At 42.7% G+C, this 26345-nt stretch overlaps 1 protein-coding gene across 1 annotated transcript in view; it reads left to right on the forward strand.

The window, feature by feature from the left end:
- The window catches only part of HYDIN (HYDIN axonemal central pair apparatus protein), a 350217-nt gene that overhangs the window by 242923 nt on the left and 80949 nt on the right, over nucleotides 1–26345 (forward strand). Inside the window, exons 53-59 of the mRNA XM_081335684.1 lie at nucleotides 14332–14530; nucleotides 14702–14801; nucleotides 15631–15730; nucleotides 21579–21747; nucleotides 21855–22093; nucleotides 23617–23743; nucleotides 24580–24784. Of these exons, the coding sequence (XP_081191810.1) occupies nucleotides 14332–14530; nucleotides 14702–14801; nucleotides 15631–15730; nucleotides 21579–21747; nucleotides 21855–22093; nucleotides 23617–23743; nucleotides 24580–24784 (1139 nt within the window). The remainder of the gene's footprint in view (nucleotides 1–14331; nucleotides 14531–14701; nucleotides 14802–15630; nucleotides 15731–21578; nucleotides 21748–21854; nucleotides 22094–23616; nucleotides 23744–24579; nucleotides 24785–26345) is intronic.

The raw sequence follows: 26345 nt of genomic DNA on the forward strand, positions 1-26345 counted from the left end.
TTGGCACCTTTTCCGTCTTCCTCTGCTGTCAAAGACCAGTAGGTGTCCCACTAAACAAACCTCCAGTTACTAAATTGCTATATCAAATGGCCGCCCGTGACAAGTAGAGTAGAATTTCAAAAGTTTCAAAAGTTCACAAATTCAAAATTTACCAGGATAGACCAGACTAGACCAAGCTGATCGCTTTCCACGCCCGACAATCCAGAGTTCAGTCTCTAAGGCTCCAAAGCTCAGACTTTGACCTGTTGTAGCTTTTCTCCAGCTAGAATACAGTCATATAGTCTTCGGCTTTCTTTCCCTTGCTGTTTTTGCCAAACGCCTCCCTCAAGACTTCTATCGCCGCTTATTCCCTCTCCGTGAGGCTCCCACTTCGAACCAGTACCTCTTTCACAAGCGCTTCCTATTTAATATTCGGATACACTCTCCGTCAGCTCCGCTCTACCGTTGTCCCGCTGCTTACGTGCTAGCTCCGTCCCTCTGTCAGATCTTCATGTCGGCCATTACTGGCCTCCTTCTCCCCGGTTCGCTCGCATCAGACTTTCTCCGGATCTTCAACACGAACTGCCGCTCATGAAGGTTCTCCGGGCTGCCTGCAACTTCGGATGTCCCTACAGGACCTCCTGAAGCTCCGAAAAGCCCCCGCGAACACTGGGTGAGAGGTTGTGCGTGGAGAGAGCTCCGTTCACACAGCCGCCCGCTCTGACAGTTGGCTCCGCCCCCCGGGAACAGAATTATTGTAAGCCACCTCTGCGAAAGGGAGGAGGTCTGTCCAGTTTGTTTGTTGGCATGAAACATAACATCTGAGATATTGCTCCACCATCTTGTTAGCGGATTCTGCAGCCCCATTGGTAGCTGGATGGAAAGCAGATGATAGGCCTTGAGAAGATCCAATTAATTTAAGAAAACTCTTCCAAAACATCGCTGTGAAGTGCACCCCACTGTCTGAAATTATTCGCTTAGGGGCGTCATGCAGTCGGTAGATATGTTTCAGGAACAATTTAGTCAGTCATTGGGCCGATGGGAGTCCTTTGCAAGCAATGAAAGCCTCCTTCAAGAACAGGTCTATCACAGTCCAGATAACAGTATTTCTTCTACTTTCAGGTAGGTCTACTATAAAAGTCCATAGCTATTTCTTCCCATGATTGAGAAGGGTCTGCCACCGGCTGCAATAACCCAGGGGTTTTCCCTGGAATTCTTTTTATGGTGGCACATACAGCACAACTCCTGACATTCCACATCTCGTTTTAGTCCCGGCCACCAAAATTGCCAGCGGATGAGGTGTAGAGTTTTTAAATATTCAAAGTGTCCAGCCTGTTTTATGTCAGAGGGTTTGAGAGCATTAAGATGGAGGGCTTCAGGAAAATATAATTCCCCCCCCCCTTGTAAGCCAAACCATCCCTGCATGTTAGGGAGGCTTGATTGTCTTTGAACCATTGATCAGTGAGGACCTCTTGTTTTATTTTCTTTGCTCCAGGGTCATCAGGGTTAGGGGCCCTGCGAGGCGTGAGTTAAGCAGCAGTTTGTGGACTGGGGATGATTGTCTCTTTGTGTTCGATTTTGTACTGGGGTAATCTCAATAACACATCAGCTAGGAAGTTTTTTCCTCCTGGTATGTACTTTAGTGTGAAGTTGAAACAGTTAAAGTACTGTGCCCATCGCACTTGTTTTGGGAACAGTTTGCGGGGAGTTCTCAGTGCCTTCAGATTTTTATGATCTGTCCATACTTCAAATGGCACCTTGCTCCTTTCTAGATAGTGTCGCCAGATTAATAGTCCCCATCCAATGGCGAAGGCCTCCTACTCCCAGACTGCCCACCTCCTCTTGCTTTCAGTAATTTTTTTAGAGGTATAGGTGCAGGGTTGCAGGACACCTCTTTTATTCTTTTGCAGTAATACAGCTCTGACTGCCACGTCGCTGGCGTCAGCTTGAATTACGAAGGGGTCCCCTGGGCAGAGGTGCTTTAGGACTGGTTCAGCAGCAAATAGTCTTTTTAAATTCTCAAAAGCAATTTGACAGCTCATAGTCCATGCTAGTGGTTGGCCTGGACATGGTTTCCCTCCTCCTTTGCCTGTTGGTAGTAGTTCTGTAAGAGGTAGGGCAATCTCAGCAAAGGAAGGGATGAATTGACGGTAGAAGTTGGCAAAATCTTGGAAGCTCTGGAGTTGTTTGTGAGTCTTTGGGGGCTGCCATTCAATTATAGTTTTCACTTTGGCTGGGTCCATTTCAATCCCCTCATTGGAAATTCTGCAGCCAAAATAATCTAAATTCACACTTTGACAATTTGACATAAAGCTTGGCATTCAATAGTTTCTTTAACACTTCTCTCACCAGCTTTATATGATTAGTCATACTCATGCTGTATATCAGGATGTCATCAAGATACACTAGAACCCCTTTGTACAAATGATCATGTAGGACCTCATTAATCAACTGCATGAATACGGCTGGGGCCCCCTGCAGCCCAAATGGCATGACTTTGAACTGGTAGCTTCCCAAGGGGCAGTTGAAGGCAGTTTCCCATTCATCTCCCTCCTTTATTCTCACCCAGTAATATGCTTCTCTCAGGTCTAATTTAGTGAAGACACTCCCCTTAGCCAGGTGGGTTAGTAAGTCCTTCAGGAGGGGGAGGGGGTATTTATTTTCCACAGTCACTGCATTCAGACCTTTATAGTCCATGCAGAGACGAAGAGACCCCTCTTTTTTTTCTTTGAACAACATAGGAGTTCCCACAGTAGCTGCAGAAACCTGGTTATTTCTATCCAAAAATTCCAATAAGTCTACAATATGTCTCACTTTATTGTTCATTTGTCTACCACTTATAAATCCAGTTTGGTCACTATGAATCATTTGCTGCATTACCTTCATTAATCTATTTGCTAAAATTTTTGCAAATATCTTATAATCAGTGTTTAAAAGCGATATTGACCTATAATTTTTGGCTTGGGTAATATCTTGATCTTCCTTCGGAATCAACGATATAAAGGCTGTTTTCCACGATGGAGGCACTTCTCCTCCCAATTGAATTGTCCTAAACAGTTCTTTTGAAGGTTCCACCATTTCTAACTGTAAATCTTTATAATAAATGGCAGTCAAACCATCTGTTCCTGGTGCTTTCCCCACCTTTAATTGCTTAATTGCTAAATTATTTTTTTCATCATTTATCAATTGATTCATCCCTTCCCTTTGCTCTTGTGTAAGAACAGGGATATTAACTTCTCGTAAATATCTATCTATATCTACATCTTGAATCTTGTCCCTGACATACAACTTAGAATAAAAATCAACAAAAGCCTTTTTAATAAGGTTCTGCTGAAACACCACTTTACCCTTGTAATCTATTCTATCTATATTACGTGACCTTTGTTTTTTCCTTAACAAGTAAGCTAACCACCTACCCGGCTTGTTAGCATTACAAAAAGTATTGTGTTTAACATACCGTAAATTGGTTGCCACTTGATCTGCCATCAACATATCAAACTGACCTCTTAATAAAGTAATTACCTCTTTAATCTTCCTATCAGATGGATTCAAAATTAAAGCCTTCTCTTTCCTTTTAATTTCCTTCTCTAATTCTTTTCGCTTATATTCCAGTTTACGTCTATGTTTATTGTTTAAATATATTAACACTCCTCTCATATAAGCTTTGCTTGCATCCCAAACCATTTCAATAGAAGTACAAGGGTACTTGTACATATTCATATTAAAAAATTCTTTCATCTGTTTTTTACACTCTTCCACATTTTCTTGATATCTAAACAAATTTTCATTTAGTCTCCAAGACTGCCTGTCTCCATTGTCTTTTTCTATTTCCAACCATACTGGACTATGATCTGATATAGTTCTTGGACATATCTTAATCTTCTTAATCCTAGGAAAAAAATCATTAGTAATTAATACAAAATCAATCCTGGAAAAAGATTGATGCCTATCGGAAAAAAAGGTAAAGTCTTTTTCTTGCAAATTTCTTTCTCTCCAAACATCTCTCAGTTCCAAATCGTCTTTCATCTCAAAAAAAGATTTAGGCAATCTAGCGTGACTTGGTATACTTCTAAAAAGACCTTTTTTGTCCTTTTGTACATCCAAAACACCATTCCAGTCTCCCATAAAAATACAGGATTTATAATCCCATTAAGTTATCTTGCTATGTAATAGTTTATAAAATTCTCCTTGCTGTTGATTAGGAGCGTATAATCCAACCAAAAGTATTTTCTTGCCTTCTATTAATAGTTCAATCATAACATATCTTCCTTGTTTATCTGTTTCAATTAAATTAGCTGTTAAGTTATTCTTAACATAAATAACTACACCATTTTTCTTGTCTGGAGCAGACACAATAAACTGTGTACCCAGCCTAAAATTTATCAAATATTTTTGATCAGCTGCTCGAATATGCGTTTCCTGTAGACAAATAACATCATTTCCAAATTGTTTTAAATACTGAAATACTTTCTTTCTCTTGTGCGGGGAATTTAGTCCGTTAACATTCCAAGTTAGAAACTTTGTCGCCATCTTTTGCGATCTGAAGCTTTCGGAGCGCCTCTTCCAAAGACCACCTGCACTCTCTTCGGTTTCGCTCCTCCCACTGCTTCACTGTAAGTAGGTTTTTGAGATATGATTGTAGCTTTCTGTTGTTCTTGTTCTTGTCTCATTCGTCTAATTGCAGCCCGTGTCATTCTTTGTTCTCTAACCTCTTCTGTTGGCACCTGGGACTGATCCACTTCTGTGATTTGCTGGGATTCTTTATCCTTCTGCAGAGTAGCTCCTTCAGCTCCTTGTATACTCTCCATTCGTGACTGACGCTCTCCTTCACCATTCCTTCCTTTAAATTCTGAAGATGGCGGAGAACCTGCCTTCAAAATATTAGAATAAAAATCTCGTGCCTGCAAAACTGTATTAAGATGATATCTCGTGCCTGCATACATCACCACCATGCCTGCTGGAATCTCCCATCTAAACTGAAGCTGCCGTTTCTTTAATTCATCTGCCAAGAAAGCAAATTCCTTTCTTTTCCTTAAAATTCTTGGAGGAATCTCTTTCAGAATTAAAACTTCTTGCTCAGCAACTGTAAATCTGTTGTTATAGAAGGCTTGGATGACCACATTTCTAATTGATCTCTTTGTAAAATAAACCACCACATCTCTAGGTAACTTTCTTTGTCTTGCAATCCAAGAGTTAACACGAAATATTTTGTCTAGATCCCCCATAATATCTTCTGCTGGACGCTCCAAAACCTGTTCAAGGGCTTGTGCCAATAATTCTTTCAAATCTTCCTTAGGATCTTCTTTCAGACCTCTGATCCTCACAGCAAACTCCATATCTCTATATTGTATCATAACTACATCATCATCAATCTTTTCCATCACATTTTCAGCATCCAACATTTTAGCATCTAATCTCATATTGTTTTGACTGAGCTCTTCCACGCGATCATCCAGACGCTCAATACAAACTGCAAGCCCTTGAAATGCAGCCAAAATGTCTGCTCTTATTTCAGTATTCTTCTCCTCAATAACTTCAGCTAATTGTTGGGATTGTGTTTTTAAAGCATCTTGTAAAGCATCTTGTAAATCTTTTATTGTTAATGCTGGTGCAGGTGCAGGTGCCACAGGAGGAGGCACATAATGTTTAGAATTGAGGCCAAACAGTTCGATCTTGGTTTCATTAGACCAGAAAATCTTGTTCCTCACAGTTTGAGAGGAACTTCTTCAGGTGCTTTTTAGCAAACTCCAAGCAGGCTTTCATGTGTTTTGCACTGAGGAGAGGTTTCCGTATAGCCACTCTGCCATAAAATCCAGGTCGGTGGAGGGCTGCAGTGATGGTTGTTCTTCTGGAACTCTGTCCCATCTCCATCAAGAAGCGAATAAATTCCCAGTGCTCACCTATTTCTAGGCGTAGGGGCTCCATTAATTGTGTGACTAAAGTCCCTTCCATCAGGGAGCCATCGGCTTGCTCAAACATCACAGATTTGGAGACCAGTTCTGCTTGTATGCCCAGTTTCATGCCAAATGGCAAACTAATGATGCATCGGGAGCATCCAGAATCAACTAGCACTTTTAAATCTACCTGTATACCTGACTTAGGGATTATGAGTTTGGCAGGTAGTGAGAAAAGTGGGATGTGTTGGTTCACCATCAGGTCGTTCTCTCCTTTGTCGTCGCTGTTGAAAGAGGGTAGAGCGGGGGTGGATCCAGCCCCTGAGTTCCAGCATCCTCCTGTGTGGGGGAAGTGACTTGGGCAACAGGTTCCTATGTGATTCAGTTGGATTTCTCTCTCGTTGGCTGCTGGGCAGGTTTCTTTCTTACTGCTGGTCCTGGTCTATTCTGCAATTGGGGGTAGGGGACTGGGCAATTTGCTGCTCAATATCCCTGCTGTCCACATCGGAAGCACTTGATTGACAGGCCTGCAGGTGGCCTGGGTCTTTCAGCAGCTGCAACAGTTGGAGATCCTCAGGGTGGTTGCTGTTTGGGTTGCTCTGGCCTTGGCCCGGCTTCAGGTGAGGGAGGTTTCTTATAGCGGGCAAGCTGAACGTCTAGTTTTACCACTGCCTGGTACCATGCTTGCAGCTGATCAGGTACCGCTCGATAAATGCAGGCCTGAGAGAGGTGGTTGTCCAACCCTTCCCTGAAGTGATGGAGTGTGGACTGCTCAGGCCACCTCTCTATCCAACTGGCTATCTTGCGAAACTCTCGTACATACTCCAGGGCAAGCTGGCCGGCTTGCTTTATCTTGTGGATTTGTTCTTCTGCTTTGAGGGCAATGGATGGGTCCTCAAATCTTTCTCTCAGTCCTAGGAGGAAGAGGTGGGCGTCCAAACATTCAGGGGCTTGCTCATTGTATAAATTATTCAGGCATTCAGATGCCTCTCCCTCTAGACTGGATGCAATCACGTCAACCATAGCAACTGGATCTGGATAGATGTAGGCACAGCGGTTCAAATGAGAGAACACTTGGTTTAAAAAAAAAATCAGCTTCTCTGGGTCCCCATCAAAGGTTGCTCTGAAAGGTGGATCAATCACTGGCTGCTGGGCTCCCCACTGTGACTGTTGCACCCCCAGTAGCTGCTGGTCCCATCCTGACTGCTGCTGCATGCCTAGGGGTTGCAACTTCAGGGGCTGTGGCGACGCCCCCTGCTGTGTTTGCAATATCTGTAGTTGCAACTTCCTGGGTTGCCAGGGGTCTCCCAAAGACAGCTCTATTAGCTATGGCAAGCTCATAGGTTGCTGACTGTCCACCTGGCATGGTCAAAAGTGAAACCAACTCTAAAATTCCCCTTAGGTATTCAGTGTTAAATGTAACACTGAAATGTAACACTTGTAACACAAGTGTTAAATGTAACACAATTAAATGTAACACTTCCCTCCCCTCTGCTATATGATTGATCAGGCTAACCAATGGAAGCAATTGGCAGACTCTGGTGAAACTTCTTCTCTCCACCTTTCAGCTCCTGTGGGAATGACCTTGGTTCCCATGGGACCACACTGTGTTTAGTCTAGCAATGCTGTAGTTTTCTTTCCCCTCTTGCCCCCCCCCACCTGTGGCAACTCAGAACGACAAAGACGGCTTCAGCCAGGTTTGTTTCACAAGTTGACACCCAGACTTTAAATTGACCTGGATCCTCCCAGCCTTTAACAAGGCTTTGCAGACATGGCTCTGCCACTGTTTTTGGGGAGGGGTGTCTAGAAATGGCAGGGAGCTCTTAGAAAGGATTCTGCTGCTGATTGTAATGTTCTGTTTTGTTAATTGATTATAGAAACAATATATTTTATATGCTTCTATATAATAAATTGGTTTTTAATGTTTTTGTCAAGCCTCATAGAGTGACTAGGTTGGTCCAGACATAACTGCTTTGTAGCTTGCCAACAAAGCTTGGGGGGAGGGGGGAGATTGGAATGTGAGCTGTTAGCATCTGCCGGCTACTTTGTGAGAAGCAAGGACATGTAGAGATACTTTTATTGAAGAATTGACCGAAACAGATCAGTTTCTTCAGCCTCCTCACTGGAATTCCCAAATTCCCTACTAACATTGGGCTTATGAGACAACAGGTTCAGCCAGAGTCAATTAATGCCCTGATTTCCACTCTCTCAGGCATGCCAGAAGCTAACAATTCTACTGTCCAGGTGAGGGATGCAATGGGTCCACTTACCAGGGGGTTGTCTTCTGAGTTGTTGTTCAATGAGTTGGATGTTCCTCCTGGATTGGTCAGAGTTCCCTTTTCTCATTAGGTTGAGGCAAGGAACTCGATGGCTTCCTTGCTCTTCATGGCCGTCTCCTTCGGCTTCGCTGGAGTCTTCCTGGGTTTTCCGGCTGGAGCTTGATCAAGTTTCTGCACAGGGGTGTGTGAGCGGCATTCAGCTTCATGGTGTCCCTCTTTCCCACATTTTAAGCATCCTGAGGTTCTTTTGGTTGCTGGTGCTTGCTTCAATGGCTTGCGAGTTGGCTCTGATGGTGATCTTCCCTATAATCTCCCCCCTTGTCATTGCCTCTTGGCTAGGTTGATCTCTGCCTCCTTGGCCAGGACGTACCAGTCTTGCAGCTGGTGGAGGTCTCCTCAGGAGATGCAGGCATTGTAGAGGTCATAGTTTAACCCGTCCTTGAAATGGCTGATCAGGATGTCTTCCAGCCAATTCAGTTTGCTGGGTGTATTTTGCTATGGGTCGCCTGCCCTGTTTCACTGTTTTTATTTGCTCCCATGCTTTCCAGTGAGCTAGGAGGTCTTCAAATCAACGCCTAAGGGCTGCCATGAATTGATTGAAGTTTTGCAGCTCTGGAGCATCTGCATCATGGAGGTCTATGACCCAGTCTGCCACGGTGACATCTAGGGCTGCTTGCACGATGCAAACCCTGGCTCAGTCACTTGGGATGTTGCAGCTGTGTAGTTTAGCACTTGGGTCAGGAAAAATCCTGCAGTACTTCCAGTGGTGGGAACTTCTGGATGGATCAATGTCTCTTCTTCCGCTTATATCATCTCCCATCTCTGTCCATGGTTGCTGCTTGGCGATGGGTGGCAGCAGCAGCGACGATGGTAGAAGTTTCAGTGTTGCTTTCAGAAGGCCCTGGGACTCCTGGCTCAGCCCCTCCTTCATCTGTCCATTCTGTGGAACCCAGGCTAATGGTGCCCCGGCATGGGTCAGCCTTCTCTTCTCTCATGGAGTCGAGTGCTATTTTCATCATGTTGACTGCTTGCTACAGCAATCGGCTGGAATGCAGTGGCCAGTCCTCCTTGTCTTCACTAAGGTGGAGAGACCTCTCCATCTCGACTTTCCAACCTGGTTGATGAGTGGCACCTTCCTGGACTTCTTCTCCAAGTCCTCCTCCTTTCTGAGACCCATCGACCACCTGGGCTTGTGGCAGCATTCTGCGACCACTACCTCTTCCAGTGAGCTCGAGGATTCAGAGCTGGAGTATTTGCAGGGATCTGCTCAGTGGGAGGCTTCCCCCCCACCCCATCGCAGGTTCTTCCCTCTCCATTCCAATATCTGACATTGTTTGCCAAGTCCCTTGGTAAGGCTCTTCCTTCCAGGCTGACTGTTACTGCAGATCCTGTCTAATGTTAGGGTCCACTTCAAAACCTCATCCTAAGAAAATAGAACTCATGGAAGCAGTTTCTTCCAAAAGGAATTTTTATTAGGAGAAGCTGATAGCAGGCATAATAGACAGGATCTGAGGGTTTCCCGCTCAGATCAATAGGTCAAAATAGTCCCTAGCAAACCCCACCCCAATAGTTCTTCCATTCATTTCGAATGGGCCAATCCTCAGGTGTTGTGGGAAAGACTGGTCTTTCCCAGGCTTGTAGCGATGTTGTTTGGGCTTCGCACCTTCCCTTCCAAAATGGGAGATAAGTCAGATGTCCGGAGGCACATTCCTTTCTTACCCCAAGGTAACGTCAAGGGAGAGACAGTTCAAAGAGGAAGTATGCAGAGACAGCGAAAGGGATACATTGTAGCGATAGAGAGAAACAAAGAGACAGCCCGCAGCGTCTTCCCCCCTCTCCTCCCGGAGTATGACAAAACTCAGAGTAATAGAAGAAATAGAATTAGAAAGACTCCCCTTTAATAATATGGGTTGTGACATCCATGCTAGGCCACTTGGCAAAGGGTAAGGTGTTTACCAAAGTAGACCTGAGGGAGGCATACTACTAGGTGAGAGTTAAAGAGGGTGACGAGTGGAAAACTGCTTTTATCTGCCTGCTGGGTGCTGCCAGTTTAGACTGATACCTCTTGGGCTGCAAGGGTCCCCCGCAAAATTCAAGCAGCTTATTAATGAGGTGCTGCATGAGCACCTGTATAAGGAGGTCTATGTGTACTTGGATGACATCCTCATCTATTCAGAGACAATGAATGAACACGTGAAGCTTGTAAGGCAAATGTTGAAAAAACATTTGGACACTAAGTTGTATGCCAAGCTGTCAAAATGCGTGTTCCACAAGACTAGATTACCTAGGCCAGGGGTAGGCAACCTTGGCTCTTTTATGACTCATGGACTTCAACTCCCAGAATTCTGGGAATTTTTTATTTATTTTATTTTTATTTTAATTCCATTTATATCCCGCCCTTCTCCGAAGACTCAGGGCGGCTTACAAGCTTAGCAGTAGCCTTCATTCTATATATATGCCTGCTTATTAGGGCTTTCACACACACCCCGAAGCAGCATTATTACAAAGTCAGCTTAATTGCCCCCAACAATCTGGGTCCTCATTTTACCTACCTCGGAAGGATGGAAGGCTGAGTCAACCTTGAGCCTGGTGGGACTCGAACCTGCACTAATTGCAGGCAGCTGGTGTTACTTAAGGAGGCATTAGCCCACTGCTCCACCAAGGCTCTGCTGCAAGTCCACGAGTCATAAAAGAGCCAAAGTTGCTACCCCTGACATAGGCTACAGAGTGTCATATGAAGAAGTGGAGATGGACCCCAGGAAAGTGAAGTCCATCTTAGAATGGCAAGCCCCACGAACTTGTAAGCAACTACAAAGCTTCCTGGGGTTTGCAAACTTTTACTAGCAGTTTATTCCATCCTTCACAAAGATTGCCCTGCCGATTACAGAACTGTTGAAAACGGGGGGAGGGGGACAGAAACCCCAGCTGAGCCAGCTGCTTAATAGGGCAACGGAATGCCAAGCAGCAGTTGAGGAACCTAAAAGACTGTTTGTGGCCAAGCCGGTCCTAAAGCACCCCAACCCAGAGGAACCATTTGTAATTGTAATCCAAGCAGATGCTAGCGATGTGGCAGTAGGAGCAGTCCTCCTCCAAAAGAGCAAAGAGGGGAAGCTGCAGCCATGCACGTACATGTCCCAAAATCTGAATGAAATCGTAAGGCATCAGGCAGTGTGGGAAAAAGAAACCTTTGCAGTGCGATGTGCACTTTTGATTTGGAGGCAATCCCTGGAGGGAAGTAAAATCCCTTTTGAAGTATGGACTGATCACAAAACCCTAAAGGTGTTGAAGACCCTCCACAAATTCTTCCCCAAGTATGTCTGGTGGGCCCAATACTTCAATCAGTTTGACTTTGAGCTGAAGTACTTCCTGGCTGATGCCCTATCCCGCATGCCCTAATACAAAAGCAATCAGGAGGAAGTGGTGAATTCCAATATCCCCACTAACGAGCGAGCAGCCCAAGCCACCACTAGGCAACAAGCAAAGAGGAAAAGCCCTTCCCTTAGTGATGCTTTCACTCAGCAGTTGAAGCAAGAGTTACAGACCGATGCATGGTTTGGAGCTCGCAGAGGGGAAGTGACCCTAAGAGAGGAAGTAGCCTGGATAAGCTGTATGTCCCTGACAACTTGCGAGTGCAAGTTTTGCAACGGAGCCATGATGCCAAGCAAGTGGACCACTTTGGGTTTCTAAAAACTTGCATCTGGCCAACTGCTAATTCTGGTGGCCAAAGATGAAAAAAGACATTGAAAGCTATGTGAAAAGTTGTGCTGTGTATGGCACCAGCAAAAGAATGCCAGAGAAGAGTCCAGGACTGTTGTAGTAAGGTGCAGACCCAACCTGGCCCTGAAAAGAGATAGCCATGGATTTTATAGTTGAATTATTCGAGAGTGGGAGGAATACCGTGATTTGGATTGTCGTGGACCTGTTCTCCAAGCAAGGCCATTTAGTTACATGCCCTGGACTCCCCTCAGCCCAGAAGCTAGCAAAGAAGTTCCTGCAGCACATCTATTGCCTGCGTGGGGTTCCCAAGCGCATTATTTCAGACCAAGGGGTCCAGTTCACTGCTAGGTTCCAGTGGGAGTTTATAAGATGATTGGGTCCTCCGAGAGGCTTAGTTCAGCTTTTCATCTGAGTACAAATGGGGCCACAGAACCATCTAATGTAATGGTGGAACAGTACCTGCGTTGCTGTGTAAATTACCAACAATCTAACTAGGCAGAGTTCCTGCTGTTTGCTGAGGTGGCATACAACAACATGGTGCACAGTAACACAGGATTCACCCTGTTTAAAGTGGCTACCGGCGTAGAATTATCGACCATGCCAGAAGGTCCTCAAGAGCCCCCCTTTGGCTGACTGGGTAGACTCATTCCAAAGCATCAGGGCCAATGTAAAGAAAGCCCTAGATAAAGCAAGAGAAAGCCAAAAGAAGTGAGGATTGTATTTGCTCAGCACTGGAAAAATGAAAAAACACCATTGGATGAAGAGATAATTAAGAAAATACTAGACTGTGCTGAAATGGATAGACTTACATTGAGAATCAAAGAAAAAGAAGACAGAATATTTTCAAACATGGAACTTATTTTATCAATGGCTGGAAAATGGGATAGAGAATAAAAACATAATTTGCATTACTAAGTGTTGTGTACTGGGTTCACAGATGCAGCAATTTACACCCTGGCCCCTAGGCAGCGGCCAATAGGTTTGAAGCAACCTATTGCCGCCCTAGGGGCAAGCAATAGCAGTGCTGGAGATGGGTTGTCTGAGGAGCTGGGAGCCGTTATCTAGCTTCCCTGCTCAAACAGCCTCCCAGCAATACCATGTGGTGTTAATAAAACAAGCCCAATACATTACACTAAGCAAAACAAATTAACCCAAACAATACGTTGTTCATTAAGCACTAATGAATTGTAATAATAGAAAATTAAAATTTAATTACTTTAAAATACTTTAATAATAGACAATTAAAATTTAAATACTTTAAAAAAAAGATAAAAGAAAGCCAAAAGAAGCAGGCAAAGGAGAACAGTGCCACAGGGAGTGTTTCATGTAGGAGATATAATGTATCTCTGCACAAAGTATCTAAACCTGAGGCTGCCATGTAAGAAACTGGGTCCTAAATACATAGGGCCTTTCCCAATAGTGAAAGTGATCAATCCAGTTACAGTAGAGTTAAAACTACCTAGGATACTACGTGCATCCAGTATTCTATTGTAGCTTGCTGAAGCCAGTTCATATATCCAAGATGAGACCGGTTGAAAGGGAAGGCCCTGGTCCTATCATAGTGACAAGTATTATGAAATAAAATAAATTTTAGACTCTAGAAAACATAGAGGAAGATTATAGTACTTAGTGCAATGGAGAGGCTATCTGATCTCAGAGGTGAGATGGACAAAAGCTCACCAAAAGCAGATTGCTTAGTAACCAAATTTTATGCTAAGTACCCCCAGAAGCCACGACCACCAGGATAAGGGATATAGTGGAAAATAATTTGTATTTACTATTTTCCAGGTTCCTTCCAGCTTTTTGGGAGGCTGCCTGTCAAACCTTCCAAAGTGACAGGCTGGTCCAGACATAACTACTTTGTAGCTTGCCAACAGCTTGGGGGGAGGGGGGAGATTGGAATGTGAGCTGTTAGCACCTGCCGGCTACTTTGTGAGAAGCAAAGACATGCAGAGATACTTTTATTGAAGACTGTGGATTCTCTCATAACAACTGCCTAACTAGCAATTGGGCAATGTGACCTGCACAAAGAGTGGAGGGAGGTTTCTATTCTTTTAATATAGCAAAATAGGTGTGAAAACCTCAGTGTTGGTTTTCACTTTCATCAGTGCTGAAATGGTGCATTCAATAAAGTTTTGCATTAGAGATTTAATCATCTCAGCTGTGTTTACTTCATTGGGTTCATCAGTCAGAACTTTGACAGTTTTATTGGATTGGTTTTTTTTATCCGTATGAACCACCCAGAGTCACTTAGATGAGATGAGTGGCCATACAAATTGAATAAGTAAATAAGTAAAATACATTAATGTCAAAATAACTTCATATTTGAAGAGTCATCGAAATAAAATAATTCAGAAAAACAACCCTAATACTACATGTAGACTGAATTTATACCTGAAGTTGGGGTTTCCAAATAAGGCTCTAATATATTAGCATTTGCCTGGCTTCTCTTGTTTTTGCAGAAAGGAAACAAAATCCCTTTACCTAAAGAACGTGACTCCACTGCCAGTCGCCTGGCGAATCAGCGGCCTGGAGAACATTGGTGACGACTTCTGCTTGTCTGACGACATTGGCCTCATCGAGCCCTTCTCTGAGCACTGCCTGCTGGTCAATTTCAAGGCCACAAAGGCCCTCAATATCAAGAAGGCCATCCGGCTGGAGGTGAGTCCTCCACCAGAGAGGCACTTGGCAAAGTAATCCATTAGCAAGAGAGGCAAGGATTGTGATAACTTTCCATTTCATGATCAGTTTCCCAACAAATCCCCTCCTTGACAACTACCGCCATCACAACTACGGTGGCCATTGGAATAACGATCCTTGTGGTCATTTTAGGTTTCTGATGCAGAAAATATTCTGGGGATTGTTCAGATTGAAAATATACAGATTGTTGCTGAGGCCTATGATGTGGCCCTGGACATCAGTTTCCCCAAAGGTAAGTTATCATTTATTTATTTATTTAAATTAAATTAAATTTAGACTCTTTGGAACTGAGGATTTTCAGCTAACTGCTCACTGGGAGTCAGTCTCCTCCCTGATTACTTCCCTGGGTCCACAGCCATTTCTGCTGCAGTTGCTTTCCACCTGACCTTCCTCTTTTGGACAGTGATGGAGGTTGTATCCTTGCCATCAAAGGAAATATTTTTTCAACAATTTTTTATTTTATTTAGAAAGTTAAAATACAAAGGGAAAAAAGGAAACAGAAATCTTACAAAAACAAAACAAAGCTAAACAAAACATTGGAAAAATTGTACATTGCAGAAGAGAACAAGACAAAAAGACATATATAAATATGTTGTCCTCCCCTACGTAGCATAGGGCCCGGCTGACTTCATGCAGCAGGATTGGTGTGCTCTTGGCTCCTTCAGTTGAACAATGTCTCTGCTCAGTCCTGCCCTCTGGAATGAGGTTCTCCCCCAAAGGTCTGGATAGCCCCTCCCACTCCCTGAAGCTCTTCACCCAGCCCTTTGGCAAGGGGCAGACAATTGCACTCCCTCCATTGCACTTGCCATCTTTTTGTTTTGTTGGGTTTTTCTTTTGTAGTTTCTTTGATTATTATGAGTTGCTCAAAGAAATTTCAAGTTGGGTGTCATGTTGTTATTTACCTGACCTCAAAAAGTATGTTGCCAGGGCTCAGGATCAGCATCTGTCAGCAGGGCATTTCTGGGATGGTCTGTGACAAGTGAGAAACTTTGGTCTGCCCTTTCTGCATTTTGAGCATTTTCCTCAGCTTCATGCTGTCTTTTCTGTTTGTGGCCCTATAGGAACAAATGGTGGTTTGGAATTTGGGATTGTCAGAGTTATGGACGAAGCTAAGCAGATGTTATCAATGAAGAACAAAGGCAAATACGAGATTGCTTTCAGGTAAGTCCTGCTCTTCAGAGGATTCCCTTTGTTCTCCCTTTGCTCCCTGCTTCAGTACCATTTATTAAAGTTTTATAGCTCAGTGAAAGCCTCAGAGGTCAGTCATTCGAGTTCACCTCACTCACACTTTTATCCTGCAATTCTAACGATCCAAATTCCGCATGCCCTTTTTTTTATTAAAGAGTTTTACAAAAACAAAATTTTACAATATATCCCCAAATCCCTCCCACCCCAAACCCACCCACTTCCCCCCCCCCCACTTCCCAGAGCTAAATACAGGATTATAGTTACAATAATCATATTCTAAATAAAAATTATACATAATATACAATTAACCAAATTCATAATGCGCTTTAACTCTCTTTTAACATAACTACCAACAACGTACCAATAACAATATCCCACTAAAATCTACTCATAAGCTAAATGGTACTTTTTAGTCCCATATTTGTTTTGAATATAATTTATCCATCTCCTCCAAACTGAAATATATCTTTCCTGTGAATGATCCTTCAGATAAGCAGAAATCTTAGACATTTCTGCAAGATTCGAAACTTTAAACACCCATTCTTCTACAGTGGGCAAACTATCCTTCTTCCAATATTGTCCCACCAGTAACCGTGCTGCCGTTATCATGTTCAACATCAAGTTAGTTTCTTTAACATCACAATCTACAACAATGCCCAATAAAAAGAATTGCGGGGAAAACTTTATCTTTCTCTTAAAAATCTTTTGAATGTTCCACCAAATTTTAATCCAAAAAGCTTTTATATTTCTACAAGTCCACCACATGTGAAAATAGGTAGCTTCTAAACTACCACACCTCCAACATTTAGACTGTAAATTAGGATACATGTTGGACAACTTCTTGGGATCCAGATGCCATCTATAAAACATTTTATAAAAATTTTCTCTTAGATTTGGAGCCTGGGTAAATTTAACATTTCTGACCCAAATTATCTCCCAGGTGTCCAACGAAATTGGTTCCTGAATATTTTGTGCCCATTTTATCATGCAGTCTTTAACCAGTTCCGTTTCCGAATCCAATTCAATTAAAGCATTATATATCCTCTTTATATGTGCACAATTTGAATCTCTAATTTGCTTTACTAAATTTTGATCTGTAGTTGTGATGCCAACCTTTTGATCTGACTTCCACCTAGCTTTCAATTGGGTATATTGAAACCAAGAGTAACTTATGTTTTCTTGTCTTAACTCCTCTACTGGTTTGAGTTGCCAATCATTCCCTTGCAATCTAAGTAGTTCCTTATAAGAAACCGTATCCATACTCACTCCCATAGATACACCCTCTATCGCGTGTCCAGGAATTCCCCAAATCGGTATTTTATAATTTAACTTATAATAATACTTTTTCCAGACACGCAATAAAGCACTTCTAAGAATATGAGATTTAAAAGCCCTGTCTACTTTCTTATCATAAAGCAAGTATGCATGCCATCCATATACCAAATCCCATCCCTCAAGATGAAGTATTCTCTTGTTAGTTAGATTAAGCCAATCACTAACCCAGGTCAAGGCAACCGCATCATAGTACAATTTCAAATTCGGCACCTTGAGTCACCCTCTTTCCCTGGCATCTTGTAAAATCTTGAATTTAACTCTTGGTTTTTTCCCCGCCCAGATAAATTTGTTAATACCCTTCTGCCATTGATCAAGGTTGGCATCCTTTTTCAATATAGGTATCATCTGAAACAGAAAGAGAAACTTTGGTAGAACATTCATTTTAACAATTGCAATTCTTCCCAGTAATGATAATTGTAATTTTTTCCAATTATTTAAGTCCCTTTGTACCTTCAACCATAGTGTTTCATAATTATTCTTATACAATTTTACATTTGAGGCTGCAATATGTACTCCTAGATATTTAACCTTCTTCACTATTTCAAAACCTGTTAATTTAGATAACATATCCCTTTCACTCATAGATAAATTCTTGGATAATATCTTAGTCTTATTACTATTCACCTTAAACCCAGAAACCTTACCATACTGAGTTATAATTTCCATCAAGTCTATGACCGACTGTAACGGTTGGGATACTGTCACAACCAAGTCATCAGCAAAAGCTCTCAATCTATAATCATTCTGTTTTATTTTAATTCCCTTTATCAAAGAGGTCTCTCGAATTTTAATTAGTAAAATCTCTAATGTTAAAACAAACAATAATGGTGATAGGGGGCCTTTCAAAATCTTTAAGGGTTCAATCATTTCAGGCAACAACTTTTTATAATAAATTGCTGTTAATCCATCTGTTCCCGGAGCTTTGCCCAATTTCAACTGTTTAATAGCTAAAGAAATTTCTTCTGATGTAATTGGGCAATTCATCTCAAGTTGTTGTTCTTGTGAAAGTCTTGGAAAATGAGCTCCCTGTAAATACTTGTCTACATCTAAAGCTTGTATATTCTCTTTAGAATATAATTTCGAGTAAAAATCTAGAAAACTCCTCTTAATCAAATTTTGTTGGTAGACTTCTTTTCCTTTATATTCTATTTTGTCTATAGTACGTAATTTCTGTTTCTTCCTTAATTGATAAGCCAACCATCTACCAGGCTTATTGGCGTTACAAAAAGTATTGTGTTTGGCATAACACAAATTAGTTGCTACTTGATCAGCCAATAGCATATTAAATTGTTCTTTCAATAAATGTATTGAGATCTTTAAATTATTATCCAATGGATTCAAAATGAACTTTTTCTCCTTAGTTTTAATCTCTTCCTCAATATCTAAATGTTTTTGCACTTGCTTACGCCTATAAGCATTATTCATATAAATCAAAACCCCTCTCATATAGGCTTTACTAGCATCCCAAACCATTTCCATCGAGGTACCTTTATGCATATTCGTGACAAAAAATTCTTTCATATGTTCTCTACATTTCTGCAAGAACAAGTCATTTGTAAATAAATTCTCATTCAGCTTCCAGGATCTCCTACTAGTGTCTTCAGCAAAGAACTCCAACCAAACAGGACTATGGTCAGACATTGTCCTAGGAAAAATCTTAACATTCTTAACCGAAGAAGAAAGATCAGTAGTAATCAAAATGAAGTCAATCCTGGAAAAAGATTTATGTCTATCCGAAAAAAAGTAAAATCTCTGTCTGTCATATTCCTTTCCCGCCATACATCTCTTAATTCCAGATCTTCCTTCAAATCAAAAAAGCTTTAGGCAATTTTGAATTTAAAAAGTTTTTAGAGGATCCCTTCTTATCTTCAGATGGCACCAAAACCCCATTCCAGTCCCCCATCATAATAACAGATTTGTAATCCAGTTCAATTAGTCTCTGATGTAAAAATTTAATTTTTTTTTGCTGTTGTTGATTTGGAGCATATAATCCAATAAGAAGAACTTTCTTTCCTTGTAGTGTTAATTCAATACTAACATATCTCCCTTGTTTATCCGATTCAATCAATCTTGCCGAAAAGTCTTTTCTTAAGTAAATAACCACTCCAGCCTTCTTGTCTGAAGCAAAAGATGCAAAATGTGTTCCCAATCGGGAATTAATCAAATATTTTTGATCTTTTAATGCAATATGTGTCTCTTGTAAGCAAACAATGTCATTTTTATGTTGTTTCAGATAAAAAAAACTTTCTTTTTTTCTGTGGTGAATTTAACCCATTAACATTCCATGTCAGGAACTTCACCATCTCTGGTGACCATAAGCCTTTGGAACATGGCCTGAAGATCAGCTGTTGCTCTCTTAGGACGTGCTCCTCCCACAGGCTCTGAGACGGCTGCATCTTGCGTAGCTGGACCAGTTACAGGCTTTTGTTTTTGCTCTTTTTCCATATGCTTATATGCAGCTCTTGTCATCCTCTATTCTTTTGGGTCTTCCTTTAATGCCAAACTCTGCTCCATGGCCTCCGGCTTCTGCATCTCCTCAAGGGGCAACGACATTGCCCCTTCGCTCAATTGTTTATCATCTTGTCTTACTTCTGTTCTTTTAATTCTGGGAGATGGTGGTAAACCTGCTTTCAGGACCTTAGTGTAGAAATCTTTTGCTTTTAAGATTGTATCCAATCTGTATCTGGTCCCTGCATGATTTACCACGATTCCAATAGGTATTTCCCATCTAAACTGGATTTGTCGCTTCTTAAGCTCATCAGACAAAAAGGCAAAGTCTTTCCTCTTTCTAAGAATTTTTGAAGGTATCTCCTTTAAGATCATAATATCTTGGCCTGCAATCTGAAATTTTTCCCGATAAAAAGCCTGGATAATAGAATTTCTGGTTGATCTCCTGGAAAAATAAATCACTACGTCTCTAGGTAGACTTTTTTGCCTAGCAATCCAGGAGTTAACCCTAAATGTCTTATCCATTTCCTTAAGTAGTTCTTCAGGTTCCCATTTCAAAACAGGAGCCACTGCTTGCGCTACTTCCCATTCCAAATTTTCTTTAGGATTCTCTTTGAGGCCTCTGATACGCAAAGCAAACTCCATGTTCTTATATTCTGATATAGTAAGCTCATCTTCTGTTCTGTCAATCTTGGCCTCTGCTCTATCAATCTTCTGCTCAGCATCAGTAATTTTATTTTCCAAATTCTCCACATACTCCATAACTGAATCCACACGAACATCCAGGCGTTCTATATGTGCAGCTAAACCCTGGAGTGCATGCACTATATCTTCCCTCATCTGGTTGTTTTGATTCTTTATTTCTTGTTGCAAAACTTGTGTTGACTGCATCACAACTTGCTGAATGTCTGTCAGTGTAAATGCAGGAGGTGGGGGAGAGGGTGGTTGTACTGTAGGTTTCAGCTTGTGGTATAGGTGAGGAGATAACATTCTTAGAAAGCGGGGCCCTCCCCCACGTCTCGCAGCCATCTCTTAAGTTTCAATTTCCTCTTTCACCCAGCAGAATCAAAGTTCAAAAGAAAAAAAAAGGGGGGGGGAGAAGAAATAACAATTCTCTCAAAGTTCTTAACCTTCAATAAGAAGAATAGGGAACAGGCTTTCAAATACACAAAATCCGATACTGGATAAAGTCAGTTGCAAATTGTATCTCTTGCTTTGTAGCAAAATATAACAATTTTCAAACACAGTCACTTCACACAGGAGAGAAACATTCCAGCGCCATTTTTACTCCATTTCAAACTTGAAACTTGAAGAAGATAATGAAACTGAGTTAAAGTTGAAATCCAATTTGAAAATACAGATCTTCCTGCTTTGCTCTGCCTGCTTTCCAAAGGAACAAAATACTCACAGTCCCCTCTAAGCAGCAGGTGCAGTTGTCGCGTCTTGTTCCACTCCTTTTGGAGCGAAGACGTCCTGAGAGCGGAGAAAGGCTGGGCTCCGAGGGAGCTCACCCTGTTATCCCCCAAACTACTTGGGAGAATCGCAGGGGAGCTCTACCTCTACCCAGTCCAGCTCGCCTCTCCCTCTTCTCCCGAGGGAGAAGCTCCAGCGCCGCGGAGCAGCTGATTTTCGCTGCCTCCGGGCGTTTTGACACTTGCTAGGATCGGGCGGCTTCAGAACGCCGCCATTCGGCGCGGCAGCGCTACCGGAAGCCCAAATTCCGCATGCCCTTTTTGTTCAATAAAGTCTCCATCGTTCACATTTTATTTAACTATTATTATTTGAGGCCTTTTTTTATTTTGAAATGTGTACATGCATGTTTTTAATCTGGAATGCTCCCCTTGCCACAGAGGGCTGCATGTTGGTTGGAGAGGCACACTGGCTTCGGCAAAGCTCTTTGAGAGTTAGACTAACAAACTGTGATTGGATGGGTGGGTTGAGGGATGGGCATTGAGATGATGAGACACCCCCCCATCAGCTTTTAAAGAAATGGATGCAAGAGATTGTGGGTTTTTATGATTGTGTTCTTCTTCCCCAGCTTGGCTATTGACTCCACAGAATACGGGATGTCCAATCTGGGTCAGCTGTTTACCATCCAGCCCCAGAAGGGGAATCTGAGTCCCAATGACCGTCCTACACAGGTCCAGATTGTCTTTCATTCGAAGAAGGAAGTGAAAATTGAGGACAAGCCTGTTCTGCAGTGCCATGTAAGACCCCTGGGTGTTAACTGGCTGGAAAGAAGGCAGTTCAGCTAGCTTTAGAGCCAACAAGGTGGGAGCCAGCCATCGGCCTGAGTCTATTCTCCTCACTCTAGGTGATTGAACCTTCCCTCTGTGAGGGGGGAGAGACCATTGCCACCATTCCCATCCGATTGTCAGTGCTGTCCTTATTCAGCAAGTACAATATTGTCCCTCCATCCGTCATTAACTTTGGACCACTGATGAACAGCACACGGAAGACCAGCAGCTTCACCATCGAGAACAAAGGGGTCTTGGACTTTAAGTTCACCATCTGCAAGCAAGTCCGTGATGTTGTGATTACAGCAAGGAAAGGGTGAGTGTCATCTTTAGGAATCAAACCACTGGGATCTGTCAGCCTGATTTGTTATATGCATGGAATCAGGTGCCCAAAGGGGCATATTTTCACATAGAACAGAGACGTTTTCTAAATATTTAACATTAATGAGAGCAGCAGAATTTCACTTCTTGGCACAGCCACATCTTTGCATGTGCTCATGTGTGCATTTGTTTCTTGAGATGTATTTATTGTATTAAAGTTCTCAGAGCAGGTTACAAAGTTATTTAAAATACTAATAATTTCTTAAAACAAGAAACAGCAATATGTAAATAGCACAAGAAAGAGATAAACATGTGAACATGTAGAGCCGGTGTTTGAAAATGAAATCAATACAATCTATAGAAATACCTGGAAGAAGGGGAATGTTTTTGCCTAGCAAAAAGATTAATTTTCTTTAGAAGTTTCCTAAATGTGACAGCACTCAAAGGTTTCTGCCTGTCAAAGTGATCCTGGTGAAGCAGAAGCCGCTCTGGCCCAGAAAGCCTTCTCAAGGCTGGTATCCAGTTGTAAAATTTAATTTTAATCACACGCTTGGAAGAGATCTTAGTGTGGTCAATTCATCCAACTATTAGATTGTCTTCGATAGACCTCCAGCAAAGGGGACACCCCCCCCAATGAGGCGCTGAGGTGACACCCTGCTCCCCTTCTCCTGAGGTCTAGCCTGAAGCTTCTTGGTTGCACAGGCAGTACAGGAATCAGTAGTACAATCACATATTTACAACCACTTGCTCAGTGACCATTCAAAGTTATGATGATGCTGAACAAGAAGAACCTGGAACCATCATAACAAGCCACAGTCACACGACTGAGGTTCTCTGCTGGCTTCCCACAAGCAAAGGAAGCCATCAGGAAGGTGGTCTTCTTTAGGGACAATGGTTGCTAAAGGAGTCTTCTTTAGGGAAGTGGTCCTACTTCATATATCTACAAGGAATTCATATATCTACAATCAGGACAGTGGGTTTGGATGATCTCAGAAGTGCTCTCAGATGGGATTGATGGTTAACCTGTCATCAACATGTTACCCCCTCCTTGATTTAACTTTTCCCACTTACTGTTCTACCTAGAGCCACTTTGGGGGACAGAGTAGGGAACTACAGCCCTCACAGCCTGTCTGTCTTTCCTTGAGAAAGGAACTGGCACTTCCAAGGAAAGAAAGGCAGAGCATACATCAAATGTTCTTGTGATAACTCTATAGTTTCCACAACCTAGGCGTGTAAAATGTGGAAGTGGAAGCAGACCTCAGATTCTCCACAAAGACCTCAGGGTGGGGGTCCCCCAACTTGGCCAGTGTGTGTTGGGGGTCTCTTTCTATCCCCCTCTCTTTTGATTCCTTTGGGGAGGTTAGTTATGGCCCTGGAAAGGTGAACATGGATGTGACCCCCAGGGCTTGTAAAACACATTCTCAAAAAGTAGATTGTGCACCTTTGTGGGACCTTCCCTGCCTGTGTTCTGAGACTACAGATAAGATCCCATGTATTTTGTAATGCTTCCTCTTTCAGAAACTCTAATATCAAAAGTTCCCGTTCTCGTGACACAGACCTCAGCAGGCAGAACGCTTTTATGAGCACAGGCAGGCAAAGCAAGCACGCCGACTCTTTGCAGAAGGACATGAACCTGATAGGGCAGGTAGGCAAGGAGACGGGTTCCTCTAGTTCGCACTTCTCTCACCCCGACGGCCACCCTTGGTTAGGCAACATTCATCTTTATTTGGGGAAAAGGGGCTTTCCGTTGAGTAGCTCTGGGTCAGGATTCTCCCATCCAGTTTTCTCCATGCTGCTCCAGGATCTCAAGCCAGCGACATATGATCCAGAAGGTGCAGCTCCAGTGAGGAGATGCACAGGAACATGATTCCCCAGCATTGACCCCACACTGGGGGTACTTCTCTATGAGAACGGTTGCTGGAATTGGGTATGTCTACTTTAATGAAGAGAAGGACAAGGGGTGACATGATAGCAGTCTTCCAATATCTCAGGGGCTGGCTGCCACAAAGAAGAGGGAGTCAAGCTATTCTCCAAAGCACCTGAAGGCAGGACAAGAAGCAACAGAGGGAAACTCATCAAGGAGAGAAGCAACCTGGAACTAAGGAGAAATTTCCCGACAGTTAGAACAATTAATCAGTGGAACGACTTGCCTCCAGAAGTGGTGAATGCTCCAATACTGGAAGTTTTTAAGAAGAGACTGAACAGCCATTTGTGCTGCCTGAGCAGGGGGCTGGACTAGAAGACCTCAAAGGTCCCTTCCAACTCTATTATTGTTATTGTTAACCAAGGAAGGACTTTGCCCAGTGCCACTTTCCCCTATTCTCATTTGCCCTTGGGAAACAATGGCCACCACCGAATCTCCAGGAATCCTTTGAAGTCTTGTTTGTTTGTTTGTTTGTTTATATCTCTCTTCCTTGCTGGAGAACAGCTGGTAAGACCCAGCAGCTCTTTAAAAGAAAGCAATCCCTGTCTTCTCCACAGGCACGCTTCTCTCTCGGTATGTTCACTGTGTCTCCGGGGTATGGAAACATTGCTGCAGGAGGCCATCAGGTCATCACGGTGGATTGCTTTGCTGAGCCTGCTGGGAAGTGTGAAGAATACCTGATCATTGAGATCACAGACCGAGACCCTGAAGACAGTCCCGGAGGCATCCTTTACGCACTTGTTGCAGAGTCCTGCATCCCAGGTAGGTAGACCTTCTCTCTTGCTCCTGGCTTACACAGCCTGGGGACACAGAACATGCTCTAGGCACCAGAACCAGGAAATCAGGACTCATTTTTCCTGAGAAGCAAGCTGAGGTATTAAACATGTATTGTCCCTTAAATGAAGGCCTGGTTTAGAAAGGGGAAAGGCAAAAGAAAGGTTAGAATGGATCGGGGGGAGTTTAGCAACAGAATAGAATAGAATAGAGCTGAAAGGGACCATGGAGGTCTTCTAATCTAGCCCCCTGCTCAAGCAGGAAACCCTACACAATTTTAATCAGAATACAGCTGGAAGGGACCTTGGAGGTCTTCTAGTCCAACTGCCTGCTCAAGCAGGAAACCCTATACCATTTCAGACAAGTGAGTGTCTAGTCTCTTCTTAAAAACCTCCAGTGATGGAGCGCCCATGATTTCTGAAGACAAGCTGTTCCACTGGTTAATTGTCAGAAACTTTCTCCTTAATTCCAGGTTGTTTCTCTCTTTGGCCAGTTTCCAACCATTGTTTCTCGTCCTGCCTTCTGGTGCTTTGGAGAATAGTTTGACCCCCTCTTCTTTGTGGCAGCACCTCAAATACTGGAATACTACTATCATGTCACCCCTGTTTGTTATTTTTTTAAGAAGAGCCAAACCCAAGTCCTGCAGCCATTTGTCAAATGATCATCTTAGTTGCTTTTAGTTGATCTCTGAACGTTTTCCAAAGTCTCAACATTTTTTGTAGTATGGTGACCGAAATTGATTGTAATATTCTAGGTGTGGTCTTACTAGGGCTTTATAAAGTGGTACTAATACTTCACATAATCTTGATTCTATGCCTCTGTTTATATAAGCCAGGATTGTATTAGCTTTTTTGGCTGCTGCTGCACACTGCATATCACTGTTGGCTAATAGTCAAGGGATCATCCACTAGGACTCCAAGGTCACAGTTACTTGCCCAATCTGTACTTATACCTTTAATTTTTCCTGCCTAAGTGTAAAACTTTGTGTCAGGGTCCATTTCGATGCCCTGTGGGGATATGCAATACCCCAGGTAATCTATTCTTTCCTGGTGGAATTCACATTTTGATAATTTCGCATATAGGTGGGCGGCCCATAATTTTTTCAAAACTGCTCTGACTAGGTTAACATGCTCCTCTTTGGTCTCAGTGAAGATAAGGATGTCATCTAGGTAAACCAGGACCCCCTTATATAAGTGCTCTCTTAGCACTTCATTAATTAATTGCATAAAAACTGCGGGGGCCCCTTGCAGTCCAAATGGCAGTACTTTGAACTGGTAGCAACCCATTGGGCAATTGAACACAGTCTTCCATTCATCTCCTTCCTTAATCCTAATGCGGTAGTATGCTTCTCTCAGGTCTAGTTTGGTAAAAATCCTTCCTTTCGATAGGTGGGATAGCATATACTTTGTTAGGGGTAAGGGATACAGATTACATTCACTAATTGTGTTAAGGGATCTATCATCCACGCACAAACGAAGAGTGCTGTCCTTCTTCTCCCTGAACAGGACCAGGGCGGCCACTTTGGGTTTGGCAGGCTCAATAAATCCCC

This window comes from Vipera berus, assembly GCF_964194415.1.
Source record: "Vipera berus genome assembly, chromosome: 10".
NCBI classification, from domain to species: Eukaryota; Metazoa; Chordata; class Lepidosauria; order Squamata; family Viperidae; genus Vipera; species Vipera berus.